Source organism: Phocoena phocoena, chromosome 7 (genome assembly GCF_963924675.1).
Source record: "Phocoena phocoena chromosome 7, mPhoPho1.1, whole genome shotgun sequence".
NCBI lineage: Eukaryota > Metazoa > Chordata > Mammalia > Artiodactyla > Phocoenidae > Phocoena > Phocoena phocoena.
The window spans coordinates 69,588,003-69,606,092 of record NC_089225.1 but is presented as its reverse complement, the minus strand read 5'-3'; the positions used below and the strand labels follow the sequence as shown (position 1 = coordinate 69,606,092).

Below are 18,090 nucleotides of genomic sequence, written 5' to 3'. Positions count from 1 at the left end.
AATGGCCTAATTTCCCAGTTGCTATATCTGATGGATCTTTGAAGTACCTGTCCTAGTTCATCTTTCTGTGGATTTGGACCACCACTCTCTACTAGAAACTCTCTGAGATCAGATGACCAAAGGATGCAAAAATGGCACACAAGGGCCCCAGATCACATCACATCGATTCAAGACATACCTGATTTTTTTCATTACTATATAAATGGCATATTTTGGCAGAATTAAAAAAATACGTGGGATAATAAAAAGCATTTTCTATTTAGCAAATTACATGAGGTCTTGGGATGCTGCTCTCACTGATTGGCTTGGGAAGGCCACATTTAGAAGGTGGTGGTATTAACAGTCCCAATGATAGTCTGGAATCAGGCGAGTTGACAGGAGTGACAGTAATGGAAGAAATATTTAGACAGGGAGATGAATCATCAGTTCTACGCCAGAAAGAAGGTGAGCATCTCTGAAACCCGTGTTGCTCATGATCAGACATTTTGTGCAGCAGCTGTAAAGGAATGACAGAAAAATATACTAAGGAGAAGAAAGAAGACGTGGAGGAAAAAGAAAAAAAGTATATATGAAAATGTATTAGGATATTTTGTGAAAATGATAAGTACTTTCAAAATAACTTTACTAAAATTAAAACAAATCGTTTGAGTAGATTTTTTCCTATTGCAAGAGTCTTCAGATTCTGGATTGTTTAATTTGATGATTTTTCACTGAAATATTACATTTTTAAATATTTAAATAAAATATTACATTCAATATGACTTGAGAGGAAGAAAGTGGAGAGAAAAATGACAAATGCCTACAGATTTATTTCTGAGAGAGCCTCTGTGTACTGAGATGGGAAAAAGGAAGGATAGCAACAAGAAAAAAAATGTCAGTAGGAGTAAAGTCTGGTATAAGTTAAGACTTTGTAGAATTTTCAAAAAAGGCTACAACATACATTTTAGATTTAATCCTCAAAAAATTCATTTGAAGTATTAGTATTAGTAATATTACGTCCATATTATAATAAAGAAAGGGGAATCAAGGCCCATAAACTCTTTATGAGCTACTCCTGTGTATGTAAGAAGCAAAGCCAAAATTCAAAACAATCTGACTCCAATCATCATGCCCTTTCTATAGGTAGTAAGCTCCAAATGGTAAAATTTTGGGGGGATGGGCAGAGGGAGTTGTCAAGCATCTCAAGTAAATCAGAGAGATAAATAATAAGAAGCAACTAGTACACTGTACTGGGTCTGCACATCAGTCTTTGGATGACTTTTGGAAGCTATTTCCATTACATCATGGAAAGCTACTGTCAAGTACTGAACTGGACAGAGCTGAGTGGCCAGATGTCAGAGTGGTCAGTTAAAACAGCAACCAAAATGAAAGTATGTAATAATTGAGCCTTTATTCACTTACAATGATAGTGTAAGCAAGAGGCCAGAAAGAAGGTTCTGGTTCCATCAATGTCCCATTTTTCCCCAGTGAATGGCACTGGGCAAAGGTCAGGAGTATCATTACAGAAGCAGGACAGTATCTCTCTCCGGAGGGAGCCCTGAACACAAGGTTTCTGCTGGTTTTGTTTGGTTTTGTTTTGGGGAGGGGGAGATGGGAATGCAGAGGGAAGAAAAGGGAAAAGAACTAGGAGTAGAAAATACTGAAAACTAAATCCTAGTGGAGAAAAGTATTTTCAAGGCCCCCCAAAGATGAAGCACTTAAGAGAGGCCTTGGTCAAGGGCCTCCAATAAGGAGGCCTCTGAATGGAGGTACCTGGGCTGGGAACGCAGTTAATGCATAATAGTGCGGCCAGCCTGGGTGGTGAAGGGGGCTGAGTCCCTGACTACAACTCCTCCAAGCAGTGCACAGAATCTGGGGTGAGGAGGGCAGCTTTCTCCCATGAGGCTTGCCATGGAAATACTTTGTAACTTTGTAGGGCCTAGAGGATTTGACCTGGAGCCAGACTTCTCAGCTACAAGTCACACTGCAGAGATTTTTCAACACTAATAGGACCTGGAGGCAGCCAACACAAATCTGGCTTTTGATAAACCTCATGGTGAAAGGTTGTAACTAAAATTATAGTTAGGAGAAACAACTTTGAAAGAATCTTTAAATTGAGTCACCTCTTCACACATTTCAGGAAGCAGAGGGGGAAAGAAGGAAGCGTAAAGTGACAGATTTAAGTTGAGGAAAGAATTCAGTGTGGAAGCAAGTCTCTGATGGTCTGAATTATGTAATTTATCACTCTATTAATATGGATATACAGTTACATAATGATTGCTTTCCCTACTGATCTGTATAGTGATCTATCTATCTACAGATATGTATACATGTATGCATGTATGTATATAATTTTAAGATCTATTTCATGCTCTATATAATTCACTGTAAACTTTTGTAGTTGGTAGCCACCTTTTACTTAATTATAGGTAACAACTGTAAGCTCCTGGTGGACAAAACTTTGTTTTTCTAAAATAATCTGTATAACATATTAGAATACTTGATATATAATGTCAATGAATATTTATTGTTTAATGTATACTACAGCAACTTTTTTTAACTTAAACTATAAATTGATGAGGATGTCTGTACTGAGTAAAAAATAAAAAGATATCATGTGAAGGTAGTCCTTGGTATCATTTGGCTTATAAATGGGAGTACTCTATATTGTTTTATGACTTGTATTCATCAAAACATCTTTACCAGGTGCCACAAAACAAACTGAAGGCCAACCTAACCTAACTTAAAAGTGCTCTAGTGTTTTATCATGGTGTTAATATTTGTATTCTACTTCCTCTGAGAAAGTATACTTATATAAAAGAAGAATGTATATAATAGGAAAATAATCAAATATTTCAATACCCCAATTAAGAAGTATTTTCACTTTCAAAATGGTAAAACAGGGCTATCTGTCAATAATTTGGGTATCTAAAGTTTAAAACTCTAACACTAATTATTACAATTTTCCTTTGGGTCATCAGTAATCTAGATTTGGTCAACTAAGATTTTTTGTTTGGGTCACATAGGTCTTTAAAATTAGTCTCGATTCAGTTGCTTACAGGTTAATATTAAGAGGTTGTACATTAAAATCCAGAGAGTTTGTTTAGAAGTTAGAAAATCAAGAAAGTAGACCCACAAACTTGAGTAAAAATAACTGACTGGTATTGAGCAAGTAGCTGTGCCTTCTAAGTTGGTGTCTGCTCTCCAACTCCTCACTCCACCACATGTCCATTTCACACATTTATTTAGGCCACGGCCTGGGCTCTGCTGACATTTGTGTTTGTCATTGCTAACTTAGAAATAATTCAAGTCAGGGAATTAGATGTTACATCTGATTCCTTATAAGAATGAAATCTAAGTACATAGGCATATTTCAATAGCATCTGATTCTGCACCAAACTATTACACTTATTAAATAAGAATAGGTGACTACCGCCCCTAAATGGCATACGGTGGCATTTTTGGCACTGGATAAATATTTTGAGCAGTGTCTCTAAATTTAAGTGTTCAGGAACTAGTCATTTTTTAATCTTCCATTTTTAAGTGGTTGAGGATACTTATTCTTTTAAGAAATGAAATACATAGTTCGTATGAAAATGGTTTGATATTTTTGTGTTGGGCCTTCTGTCAGTATTTTTACAGATGGCTAGAGACCAAAATTTGGGGAGTTTCCTACAGAAGTTTATGGCGCTACTGTTTAATCCTTTTATGCCCATAATTCTAAGTGCTTTGGTCTTCAGGAAGGTGTACAGCCTCTGAATTATTATACTAAGGGGAATGAGGAATTCTGTGTTCAACAGTTACATGTTAATTATGCAGAAGTTATTAGGTTATTAAGACATATTGAGTGCCCATATTTGAGATTCATAGTTGTAGTTTTATAGCTCTTTCTTTCAGTAAGTAGAGGCTTGGCGCATTAGGCCACGGTGAACATTTCAATTCCGAGCTTTGCCTAAATATGACAATGTTGAAATGTCATAAAAGCGTTTGAATCCTATCAGTTAATGTTGAATACATCTAAACAATAACAAAAAAACTGCACTAAAGAATAGATACTTCGATTATTAAAAAAACACTAAAGATGGGGAAATATAAAGGTAATGTAAAATGTTCTAGCAAATCCTTCTGCATTGTCATGCTGATTCATTCTTTTGAAGTTCACTATTATGGTACATTTTCAGCATCACTTTTTAAATAAGCTTCAAAAATAACTTCTAGTCCATGACACGGGGAGGGGGAACGGTAAGCTGGGACGAAGTGAGAGAGTGGCATGGACTTATATATACTACCAAATGTAAAATAGATAGCTAGTGGGAAGCAGCCGCATAGCACAGGGAGATCAGCTCAGTGCTTTGTGACCACCTAGAGGGTGGGAGGGAGACGCAAGAGGGAGGAGATACGGGGATATATGTATATGTATAGCTGATTCACTTTTTTATAAAGCAGAAACTAACACATCATTGTAAAGCAATTATACTCCAATAAAGGTGTTAAAAAAGATAAATAACTTCTAGAATTTAGAATTTATAGCTCCACGTATGTTATTTTTTCAGACTTCTAGATACATAGTTTGGTTACATTGGTCTCTTAGTTGTAAGACCTATTATCTTATACATTCTTACAAGAATCTTGCAAGTTAAATGGTTATCATCATCCACATATCCCAAAGAGGAAAACTGGAACAAGGAGAGATCAAATGACTTGATTAGGTACTCACGGTCAGAAGTGGAATGAAATACAGGTATATTTTTCTTCCCATTAGACAGGGTTTACTTCTTTAGAACTATCATTTGTGCAAGTAACAATTGTGAAAGTTGTGAACCAGTCATCATTTTTTGTGGGCAACAAACATTCTTGAATCAATGTTCATGTTTAAAATTTATGCCTTTGTTTAAAGATTCACATTTGGCTTGTTGTATAACTGAGAGTTCTCACAATCTGCTCTTGTCCATCTTGACTTCAATAGCAGTTGAGAAAACCCCAGAGGAAGATAAATAGGCAGCTTTATTTACCCACAATGAAATACACATTTTAGGTTATAATTTGTCCTATCAAGCCTAATCAGTGGCCACACAGTTGATTATATAAAGGTAAAATTTTATCCAGTAACACTTGGTTTAATTGAAAGGGAGACATTTATTTTACTCAGCAATAGAAAGTCCAGTATTTCTTAGGACTACAATTTTATTCATTTCACTTCCTGGCAAAGGTCTGATTTGGTTAAAACCTTCTATAGCCAGAAAAGTAAAATGCAAGCATCCAGACACTAGAATCAAGAAGAACAATTTGATTTAACTTGCTATGCCCACATCTTATTATGGAACAGTCTTCCAGAGGCGTTCATGAGGCTAGGAGGGCAGAATAAACCCTTTTTTTCTGATATAAATACAGGCAGCACTGCCATGTGAATGTAATAAATGGAAATCAGATTGTTCCTAGTTAATTAGTACCACACGGTGGAAAACCTAACCTCTAATCTATTGCCAAACCACTAGAACACAGCAAAAAGCAAACAACACAGCCAAGTAACAGAACTTACTCAGTATATCTAAATGACTGAATAAAATGAAGACCCAATTTCTAAAACCAATGAAAAGATTTCCACAATTTCAGTAGGATACAGACGTATGTAATATGGGTACTATCAAGGATATTTCATTTGCCAGAAAAGGAACCCAAGATTGAATCATTCAAGTGATATTTAGGAGAGCTGTAAGCATTGTTTGTTAAGAACAAGTTTAAAAACAGCACGTCAAAACTCTTAGAGGAAAACATAGGCAGAGCACTCTATGACATAAATCACAGCAAGATCCTTTTTGACCCATCTCCTAGAGAAATGGAAATAAAAACAAAAATAAACAAATGGGACCTAATGAAACTTCAAAGCTTTTGCACAGCAAAGGAAACCATAAACAAGACCAAAAGACAACCCTCAGAATGGGAGAAAATATTTGCCAATGAAGCAACTGACAAAGGATTAATCTCCAAAATTTATAAGCAGCTCATGCAGCTCAATAACAAAAAATAAACAATCCAATCCAAAAATGGGCAGAAGACCTAATAGACATTTCTCCAAAGAAGATATACAGACTGCCAACAAACACATGAAAGAATGCTCAACATCATTAATCATTAGAGAAATGCAAATCAAAACTACAATGAGATATCATCTCACACCAGTCAGAATGGCCATCATCAAAAAATCTAGAAACAATAAATGTTGGAGAGGGTGTGGAGAAAAGGGAACACTCTTGCACTGCTGGTGGGAATGTGAATTGGTACAGCCACTATGGAGGTTCCTTAAAAAACTAATAATAGAACTACCATACGACCCAGCAATCCCACTACTGGGCATAAACCCTGAGAAATCATGTACCAAAATGTTCATTGCAGCTCTATTTACAATAGCCAGGAGATGGAAACAACCTAAGTGTCCATCATCAGATGAATGGATAGAGAAAATGTGGCACATATATACAATGGAATATTACTCAGCCATAAAAAGAAATGAAATTGAGTTATTTGTAGTGAGGTGGATGGACCTAGCATCTGTCATACAGAGTGAAGTAAGTTAGAAAGAGACAGACAAATACAGTACGCTAACACATATATATGGAATCTAAGGGGAAAAAAAGTGTCATGAAGAACCTAGGGGTAAGACAGGAATAAAGACACAGACCTACTAGAGAATGGACTTGAGGATATGGGGAGGGGGAAGGGTAAGCTGTGACAAAGCGAGAGAGAGGCATGGACATATCTACACTACCAAATGTAAGGTAGATAGCTAGTGGGAAGCAGCCGCATAGCACAGGGAGATTGGCTCGGTGCTTTGTGACCGCCTGGAGGGGTGGGATAGGGAGGGTGGGAGGGAGGGAGACGCAAGAGGGAAGAGAGATGGGAACATATGTATATGTATAACTGATTCACTTTGTTATAAAGCAGAAACTAACACACCATTGTAGAGCAATTACACTCCAATAAAGATGTAAAAACAAAAAAACAGCATGCCAGTTTACACATGAAAAAATGAAAAATAGGAGTAGTCCTTCATTCATTATGAGGAATTGGTTTTAAGTGAAAAAAGTGTTTGGGATATATACTAATAATATACATTTCTGTAGTTAGGAATGTCTTTTAATTTTAATCCTGAGCAAAAAAAAAAAAGTATTTTGTTTTCCTTAGCTACAACTAAACTACTCTGTAATCTCACACTAAATTTTATACTGGGTGTATTAACTAAAACAATAAACAACAGTCCAAATGACGTTAGAAAAAGAGTAAACTTTTAAACTCAAGTACTGTATCATGAGGCCAGACTTCTTCTTTGAATTCCAGATTTGAATATTCAAACTTTTAATAAATGTCTTCATCGGCCACCCAGTAGGCAGAAGTAACACGAGCAAAAATGAACTACTGATTGGTTATCATTCACCTCCCCCAAGTCACATCTATTTTGGAAAATGGCACCACCGCCCAGATGCTCAGGATAAAACCCTAAGGGGCAATCTTGACCCTCTTTTATTCTACAGTCCACAGCCAATCCATCAGAAAATCCTGCAAGTTCTACTTCCAAAATATATCAAGCTATTATATACATCATCCCAACTGATAGAATTCTAGGCCAATTTACTCTTCTCCTTCACCTAGACTACTGAGATAGCTTCCTAGACAGTTTTAGGGACCTCAGTGTGGCCTCTTTACAGCCCATGGTGCATACAGCAGCCAGCTGATCCCCAAATCTCCTGTTAAAAACCTTTGAGTAACTTCTCACTGCAATTAAAGAAAACAAACAAACAAACATGGCCTACAGGGCCCTATAAAATCTAGCCTCTGACTCTCTTCAATTTTTTTGCCTCTTTTTCACGATGCTCCAGGCGCAAAGTTCTTGTTACTGTTTTCAGCCCTTTGTATTAACTAACTTTATTTATTCAGGTCTCAGTTTAAATGCTACATTCTCAGAATGCACTTCCCAGATCACTATCTCTAAAAAAAAGCTCCCATTCTCTTTGATTCTCTCTTTTATTTTATTCATATTTACTCATTTTCATCTTATATAAGATCCAAATTTCTAAATTTATTTATTCATTTAGCTATGGGTTTATTACCCATCTCCCTGTCTTTCCCCATACTATGGAAGTTTCATAGCAGCTGCAATTCATATACTGCTAAAACCCAAGGGCCTAGAATATCATATGGTCATATAAGATGTTTAACAAATGTGTTACAAGCTGCCATAACAGATCACAACTATATCAAATGTATGCAACTAGCAAATGTGAGAAAATAAAAATCAAAGTGATATGCATCTTAATATGTAAAATATGTCACCAAGCTACTATTTCAAAATACCAGTGATGACTTAGCGGGACTAGGAAAAATAAAAACACAACTAAAATTTACACAATTGTAAATTTTGAAAGAACTTTTTAGGATTCTTGAAGATTTTCTTTAAAAGCTTGAACCTAAAATTAGTTTGCATCTTCAAAATAAATCAATGACCAATTCACATTGATGTATATAAGACATAAGTGGTTGGCAGGCTAGCACCTAAGAAATAGCAACCTTTCCTTTGGGTGCCTCTGAGGAGACTAGAGAAATGCATCTATGTTCTCACATACACAGTGACTCCTTAGAGTACAAAGGTTCTCCATCTGGAAGATTCTACTCAACAGGGCCTCACACTTTTAATCTATGATTTAATATAGAATAATAGGATCAATATCTATAAGACTGAAATTTCTTATTAGAAGACCTGATCCTTTGAACAGAAATTCAACTTTAAATTTGGACTGCTTACTAGGGTAGATGGCTGGTGTGACCTTTTAGTTATCTAATCAAATTTTACCAAAAATGGGCTTCCCTGGTGGCGCAGTGGTTGAGAGTCTGCCTGCCGATGCAGGGGACACAGGTTCGTGCCCCGGTCCGGAAAGATCCCACATGCCGCGGAGCGGCTGGGCCCATGAGCCATGGCCGCTGAGCTTGAGCGTCTGGAGCCTGTGCTCCGCAACAGGAGGGGCCACAACAGTGAGAGGCCCGCGTCCCACACAAAAAAAAAAAAATTTAAAAACAAGTTAATAGATACCTATAACAGCATCTTCAAAACCATTTGAATTAATCAGGTATTGTTAGCAATTTTAAAATGTTGAGTTCACTTTCTTTTAAGAATCAAATTCTATTTTTTAATCTTGAAGATGCATCAGCAATTTCAAAACTCACATAATGAGACTTTAGGAGCTGAAAAGTTATGAGACAAGTAATTTTTTAAAAGTTAAAATAAAGAGAAAATATAGACAAAGATATTACTATGATGAAAGAATATAAGTAGATTGCAAAGTTATAATTTGAGCTAGTTGCATAATGATCAATAAGGCAATAAACTTTCTACACATGTGTATTAAGTGCAAAAGAATGATTTAGAGAAAATTATTTCTCTTTTTTTAATTCAACCTTTTAGTTATAGTCTTTTAAGCGTTCTATTGAGACATAGTGCTGAGACGAACACAATGCCTATGATAATTACTAAATGACAACTTTAGGAGACTTAATCCATTCTAATAACTGGCTATTTGAATACTTTTATTGTTTTTTATATAACTGACTCTACTAATGATAATTGCTGAATAAATGAATATACTCATGTATAATCTGTGCTCATTTATATACCAACTTTCAAGCTCACATCTTGTTAACGGCTACCTAGGCCAGAGGGTCCAGGAAACTGAAGAGAGTGTCATTTCTTCATTCTTCCTGCCCTTTACCATTTCTGAAGCTGACTTGGTAACCATGTGAGATCACCAGTGCACACACATAACCCCAACCCTGACCCACCTTCTCAGTTGTCCCAGTGCTAGTCTAGGGCAATGTCTGCTTTCAGGAGATAAAAGACAGATGTGCTGTCCTATCAACATGTCCCAAACCTCTCTGCTCTTCCCAAATCTACCATGTCCCTTAATATGACACCTCTAGCTCTCTTTCTAGAGAAAGAAGATACATAATGAATAAGCTTTGGTTTTCCATCCAAAATGGTGATGGATCTTATTTTTACTCCTTTGAAAACATAAAGACTGAAGTAAAGCTACTTTTCATATGCAATGAATTCCAGCAAAATCTACCTTATTAAGACTGATTGAAAAAGTAACTTCTCCTTCATTTATCTTCATACTCCTAATTTGTTTCATAGGATGGCTTACAAGACATTCAACAAGACCTAAAAAATGTTGCTCCATTTGGGACTGAAGGTTGAACGGTTTGAGCTGATGCTCTGTTCCTTGCGATGGGGAAGGCAAGAAAATATCATCATCTTGATGAGAAGCAAATAATGATTGTAGTAAAGAGAAAAAACAGGGAGCAATATTATAATAAAGCCAGAACTTGAAGAGGATGCTCCGGCACCTCACTGTGCATTACAGAGGTACACTGTGCAACATTGGAACCTCACTCCCAACCTCTCTCACCTTGGCTGTCTCAACCCCACTGTCACAAACTATATGCCAAGCAATGGAAATACCAACTGTTTCAGTGTGGAAGATGGAAAAGTGTGAGTTTAGAAGAAAAAAATGTTTTTTGACCCATTTCCAGGGCACACCAAATTTAAAACCCAAAATGTAACTTCTTACAGAAATATTATTCATGGTACTGAACTGGTGAAATATTCTAATAGTAGATAGCAATAAATATATTTATATACATATATATACTAAGGGGTTTTCATTGAGTTAGCCTAGAGATTGAACAAAAATTGCCTTGCAAATGAAAATTTGCAACAAAAATTCTTTTCAGAAGTTTGTAAATGCTATAATTGTGTTTCAGTTCATAGGATCATGCCAAAAGTTATATATTAAAATTTCTAAATGTAAAACAAAATATACATTTTAATGGACAATATCAGTACAGATGATTCTAAAAGAGAAAAAAATTCCTAAGTATATTTTGCCTAGAAAAAAATATCAACTGTTTTAAATTCTATCTCCCCTCAAAAAAATTCCCTTAGCTAAAATCACAAAATAATGGCATCATATCTCAAGATGAGAAAATGATTTCAAATCTGTGATAAACCAAAAGTAAATAATTTAACTATAAAGATACTGAGAGTTGTCTGCAGAGACTACCACTGATTTTAGTGTGTGAAATATAACTCTGTTACTCCCAGTAGGAGCCCTTCCTATGTAATATAAGAAACCAATTCGATCGTGTTAACAGTCCAGCTTCTATAATGAAGTTCAGTACTCCAAGGGCAGATTGGCTTTAGTCATTAAATCAACTTCAGTAAACAGTAATCAATTGGAATGAAAGAAGATTATGTCACAAAGAGGAAAAGATCAAATTGAGGGCTGAATTATTCTAGAAAAGAGAAAAGAGCAACATGGAAAAACAACTCTGATCTGAGCTACCTAGGTAATTTTAACGTTTAAATTGGTCTTATTTAGCACCTTGTATCTCTATCTACATTTAGTTTAAAATGACTGATCCCAGAGTATTATTTGGAATACTGAAGAGCTGATGATCCGACATGTTTTATCACCATGAAATCTTATTTCTAAGGAAAAGATTCATGTATTCTATATACTTACTGGAGATGTTGATACTTGGGTTATTCTCAACTGGTTTTCCAAATCTTGTACTTTGTTTTTAAGTTCCATATTTTCTGTTTCTAAGTCTTGAATCTAAAAAGCAAATGATTATTGGATAATAATTTATTATTGAATAATCTTCAGACATTTGTTCTTGGAAAATATTGGCTGTTAAATTGGCTATATTAATGAATAGGGTTTTATATTATTTAAAATTTTAATGTATTTTTTTGTGCACAGGGGAGAAGTTAATTTTGATAAAGCTTGGGATATATCATAGAATTCTAGGTCACTGGAAAGACATATTATTAAATTTAAAATATGTTTTTATGTGTGTGCAAATTTCATGTTTCTAATGCCTCATCTCTGTTTTCTTATAGCGTTGTGCAATCTGTACCCATAATCTTGGAGTATAACTGCAAGACAGTGAAACTTGCTTATGATGATTTTGAAGAGAGTGGAGAAAGGGTGTAATTTAATTATAAAGGAATCTGATCTGCATGGGAAACCACTTACCCAGCATCTGCTGCTTCTGCTGCTCTGATCCCCATGAGAAGCATCAGGAAGTGAAGCAAAGTCACATGAGAACACTAAGTTCTTGTGGGAATTCAATATAAAATGGTTAAAAACTGTGCAGGGGATCAGGAATGAAAAATTATAGGAACACGGTGAAAGCAGTTCCAATCAGTGTGGGGGGAATTTAATGGCAGGCCTTCTAAATTTGTTTGATGATATGCAAGTTTCCCTGTACTTACATCACATAAATGTGAAATAACAAGCTTAGTTTACTCACTCTTTTCTGTAACACTGCAATCTGTTTTCTTGTTTCAACATCTTTTCCTCCAGATTCTAGAAATTTCCTGTACGCCAGGTCAAATGCTTGGCCAATTGTTAAAGTTATCTCTTCAGCCTTTGTAAAAACCAAACAAAGATTTTCATTTTAATAATAATATGTCAGACTATTCTTTGAATCAAGAAAAATGGTAACATGAGGTATTCCAAAAGGGCAATGTCTAGGGGTAGACATAGTAAATGAGCAAAGTAGTCTATGCTAACATAATAATTCAAAGCCTACCCATGCACAACATAAAAAAGAAATGTTTTGGCAATTAAATGAATAGCTGTTGAAGTTGGAAGCAAGAGTCCTATCCGACTTCTCATCTCTTTTATCATAGCATTTTTTTCCCTAGCTTGTTTTCCTCCCTTCCTCAAATATTTAGTGCCTATTAAATAAAAGCATAGTGCCAACTGCAGTTTTTCTTGTTGCTTTGCTACTTATTTCCTTTTCTTATTGAGGAGGGTTTATTAAGCCTGGCAGTAACTTGAATGAGGTTGGCTGGGTAGTGTCTGTGGAAAACCTGATGGATGCCCTCTCTAAAGGAAGCAACTGCTTGCTACTCAGTTCCAGTTAATTTTTGGCTTGTGGAAATGAACATTTCCAGCCCAGAGCTGTCGATTTTAAATATGTGAGATGAGGTCAGAAATCTGAATATTCATATGGAAAGCTCCCAATTTTAAGTGACAGTAAACAATATTTTTGTAAAACACAGTACCGAATGAGCAAAATATATCTGTCACCTGAATTTGGCCTCATAAACAATTATCAGTCTCTGGTCTATTAACTAGAAACTGCCACAAATATCCTAAGTCCACCAGCTCATTCCTTCTCCACTGATATCTCAACTGGTATCACAGTGTCTTACTGGGAACAGTGTAAACAGTAAATAAAGATTTATTTACTTTATTAACATTATAAAGAAGTTTGGTAAAGGCATTAATTGATTTAATGCATCAGAAATATTTCATATTTAATATAACACCTCCAGATGACATAACAACTGGTAGCAACATTAAATCTTGAAAATGCCCTGCTTTCACTAATCTACTGCAAATCCTAAAATTTTGTGATTCCTAGGTGCAACATAAATTGAAAATATGCTTTATTAATAAAGCTTAGATTACTTAAGACACTGTTATTTTTGTAGTTCACTATTCGTTTAAAAAGGCATTTAGCCATAAAAAGTATTTATAGTGTTTAACCCAATAAACCCAAAAATGCAAAATATATGCCTAAAATTATATGAGAACTATCTGTCTTACAACAAAGATGGAAAAGAAAATAAGCTATATTAAGGAATACTAAAAAGTTAAAATGAGTTCAATGTGTCTTCTTAGTAAGACAATGTGTTTTCCTCAAATACTCAAGGTGTACAGGACAGAAAATTGTTTAAATGGTAAAATGGTTGATTCATCACTAATAACATTTGAGTTCATTATTAATTATTTGTTTACAATAATAATTTTTTAAAATCCATTGTCTCTTTTTATGGTAAGACATGTCTTTTTAATTAAGATAGCACTTATCTCCCTGGTAATTATTCTCCATATATTACCTCACTTGCTTCTCATGACTCTGTGAGATGGGGGTTATTATTATTCCCACAATACTTATGCAACTGCAATTCTGTGAGGTTGTATAACTTGTCTAAAATCTGATACTTAGTTAGAGGAGAACCTGGATTCAAATTCAGAATATCTGACTCTACAAGCCTCACACTTTTGGCGAGTAGGGGATAAAATTTATATATAATGAAATGCACAGACCATGATTGTACAATCAGGTGTGTTTTGCCACATGTGTTTTGAAACCTATATAACCACCATATCATTAAAGATATAGAATATTTATATCATCCTTGAAAGTTCTCCTATGTCTACCTCTAGTCAAATCACATTTCTTACGGGTAACCGTTGCTCAAATTTCTCACCATAGATCAGTTTTACCTGTCCTTGTATCTATAAAAATGGGCCATACTGTATATATTCTTTTGTATTCGTCTTCTTTTTTAGTTTCTCAGATGTTACATGTATCATTCGTTTTATTGCTGATTACTTTCCATCCAGTGAATATACCACAAATTATTTTTCACTTTTCTATCAAGGGACATTTCTGGTGTTTTCAGTCCTGAGTTATAAATAAAGCTGTTACAACATTCTTGTAACATCTTTTTGTGTACATATGTTTTCATATCTCTGGGTAAATACCTAGAAAGAAATTGATAAATCATAGGATGGGTCTATGTTTAACATTATAAGAAACTGCCAAACTGCTTTCCAAAGTACCATTGTACATACCCACCAGCAGTAAAAGAGTTCTAGCTGCTCCACATTCTCACCAACATCAGATATTGACATCTATTTAATTTAGTTATTTTACTGGATGAGTAATGTTATTGCAATGTATTTGTAACCTGAATTTCCCTGTTGAATAATATATTAGCCCAGTTTCATGTAATCATTGGCCTTTGTTATCCGCTCATTATGAACTCCCTGTAGACAGTCTCTTGCCCATTTTTTATTAGTTTTCTTGTCTTTTTATTATTGATATTTAGTTCTTTATATATTCTGGATACAAACTCTTTTTCGGATATATGTATGTGACTTGCCATTTCACTTTATAATACTGTTTATAGATTAATAGAAAATGTTTATTTTTAATTAAGTCCCACATATCATTTTTTTCTCCCACTATATTTAGTGCTTTTGGGGTCATTTCTAAGAAATCATTGTCTACTCAAAGTTCATAAAGAGATTCTCCTATGTTTAATGAAAGTTTTGCAGCAGGCTATAAAAGCTTCTACTTTTGTATCTATTATCCATCTCAAGTTATTTTTATGTAGCATAAGTAAGAACTAATTTTTAAGTATTATTTTTTCATATATTTAGCTAGCTGTTCCAATACCAATTATCAAAGACTTCTTTTCTCCATTAAATTGTCTTGTCACATTTGTGGAAAAATCAATTGACCACGTATGTGTGGATATTTCTGGTCTCTACAATCTAGTTCGTTTATTATTTATCTACCATTACATCAATATCACCTGATCTTGATAACGATTTCTTTGAAGTACCCTGTGAAAGCAGGTAAAACGTGTCTTCTAACTTTGGTCTTTTCTTTCAAGATTAATTTTTCTATTCTGCACTGTTTTAATTACCATATTAAAAACAATTTTTCTATTTCTACCAAAAATCCCATTGTGATTTTGATAAGGATTGTATTGCATATACAGATCAATTTGGTGGAATTGACCACTTAACTAAATTGAGCCTTCCAACCTATAAATATGGTATCTCTCTCCCATTATTTTAGGTCTTCTTTAATTTCTGCAATAGTTTGTTGATTTCAGCATATCTTCTTCAAAAAATCCTAATTATTTCATGTTTGTTCATGCTTTAGTAAACAGATTTTTTTTTTTCTAGTAGACAGAAACAATTAATTTTTGTATATTAACCTTGTATCTTATGATTAAATTTGCTTCATGATCATAGTAATTTGTAGTTTTCACACGACTTTCTTTGTAAAAATTCATATTACATCTGTGAAAAGATAGTTTTACTTTTTTCCCCAATCCTTATGCCTCTTGTTTCTTTTACGAACTATTCACCATCTAAGACATCTAATACCAGGCTAAACAGAGGTGGTGAGAATAAGCACCCTTGCCCTATTCCCAATCTTAAAGAAAAGCATTCAATAATTCACCATTAATTTTGATGTCACCTGCAGGATTTTTAACATCCTTATTGGAATAAGAAACGTCCCTTCTACTCCTAGGATATTATGAATTTTATCATCAATTGGATTGAATTTTGTGCTTTTTCTGCATCTATTTGATAATTTTTTTTCATAGAACTTAACAGTGAAACTATCTGGGTCTGTTATTTTACTTGTCAAGAGATTTTTTAAAAAATTTAATTACACATATATTCAGATTTGTTATTACCTCAGTTTCGTTAAATCAAGTTTTTCAAATATTCATCAATTTCATCTTACTTGACAAATTTACTGGCATAATAGTTATATAATATTTCTCTCTGTATCCTTTTAAAGACTGTAGCATCTGTACTTATATCCACTCTTTTGTTTCTGGTATTGGTAATTTGTGCTTTCCTTTATTTTTGTCCTTGATCTGTCTTTTTAGAGGATCCTTATTAAAGAACTAACTTTTAGTTTATTAATTTTCTTTATTGTGTTTTCAACATCATTGATTATATTATTTATTGTTATTTTTACCTTTTACTTTGTTTTAAATTTGTTCTTATTCTCACTCCTCAAGATCAAGAGCATGATGATTACTTTTAATCTTTTTATCTTTTCTCATAGAAGCATTTAAAGCTATAAATATCCCTCTAAGTACTGCTTTAACTGTCTTTTACAAATTTTGATATTTTGTATTTTGTTGTTATTCAGAGAAAAATAATCTAATTCCTCTTGTGACTTTCTTTGAGCTATTATTACGTGAAGTGTGTTTTGATTTAAAACATTTTGACAATTCGTAGTCAGAGAATATACTCTGTAAAATTTTCAATATTGAAATTTACTGAGTCTTAAAATATGGTCCAGGATATGATGTATCTTTGTAAACATTCCACTGCACTCAAAGAGAAAGTATACCCTGGAAAAGCAAGAAGAACTACAATCCTGCAGCTTGTGGAATAAAAACCACATTCACAGAAAGATAGACAAGATGAAAAGGCAGAGGGCTATGTACCAGATGAAGGAACAAGATAAAACCCCAGAAAAACAACTAAATGAAGTGGAGATATGCAACCTTCCAGAAAAAGAATTCAGAATAATGATAGCGAAGATAATCCAGAACCTCAGAAAAACAATGGAGGCAAAGATCGAGAAGATGCAAGAAATGTTTAACAAAGACCTAGAAGAATTAAAGAACAAACAAACAGAGATGAACAATACAGTAACTGAAATGAAAACTATACTAGAAGGAATCTATAGCAGAAAACCTGAGGCAGAAGAACGGATAAGTGACCTGGAAGACAGAATGGTGGAATTCATTGCTGTGGAACAGAATAAAGAAAAAAAAGAAAGAAAAGAAATGAAGACAGCCTAAGAGACCTCTGAGACAACATTAAATGCAACAACATTCACATTATAGGGGTCCCAGAAGGAGAAGAGAGAGAGAAAGGACCCGAGAAAATATTTGAAGAGATTATAGTCGAAAACTTCCCTAACATGGGAAAGGAAATAGCCACCCAGGTCCAGGAAGCACAGTGAGTCCCATACAAGATAAACCCAAGGAGAAACATGCCAAGACACATAGTAATCAAATTGGCAAAATTAAAGACAAATAAAAATTATGGAAAGAAGCAAGGGAAAAACGACAAATAACGTACAAGGGAACTCCCATAAGGTTAACAGCTGATTTCTCAGCAGAAACTCTAAAAGCCAGAAGGGAGTAGTACGATATACTTAAAGTGATGAAAGGGAAGAACCGAAAACCAAGATTACTCTAACCGGCAAGGATCTCATTCATTCAATGGAGAAATCAAAAGCTTTACAGACAAGCAAAAGCTAAAAGAATTCAGCACCACCAAACCAGCTCTAAAATAAATACTAAAGGAACTTCTCTAAGTGGGAAACACAAGAGAAGAAAAGGACCTACAAAAACAAGCCCCAAACAATTAAGTAAATGGTCATAGGAACATACATATCAATAATTACCTTAAAAGTGAATGGATCAAA

At 34.4% G+C, this 18,090-nt stretch overlaps 1 protein-coding gene across 10 annotated transcripts in view; it reads right to left on the bottom strand.

Annotated features, from left to right (window-relative positions):
- GULP1 (GULP PTB domain containing engulfment adaptor 1) overlaps positions 1 to 18,090 on the bottom strand; it is a 104,397-nt gene that overhangs the window by 11,922 nt on the left and 74,385 nt on the right. For 5 of the 10 annotated variants that reach the window (XM_065880378.1, XM_065880380.1, XM_065880381.1 and 2 more), the window contains 2 exons: positions 12,343 to 12,459; positions 11,550 to 11,642 (listed from right to left, as the gene is read on the bottom strand). In XM_065880378.1, the coding sequence (XP_065736450.1) occupies positions 11,550 to 11,642; positions 12,343 to 12,459 (210 nt within the window). Of the gene's footprint in view, positions 1 to 271; positions 497 to 11,549; positions 11,643 to 12,065; positions 12,090 to 12,342; positions 12,460 to 18,090 lie in introns of all 10 variants that reach the window. The other 5 variants (XM_065880372.1, XM_065880374.1, XM_065880375.1 and 2 more) reach the window with 2 other exon arrangements.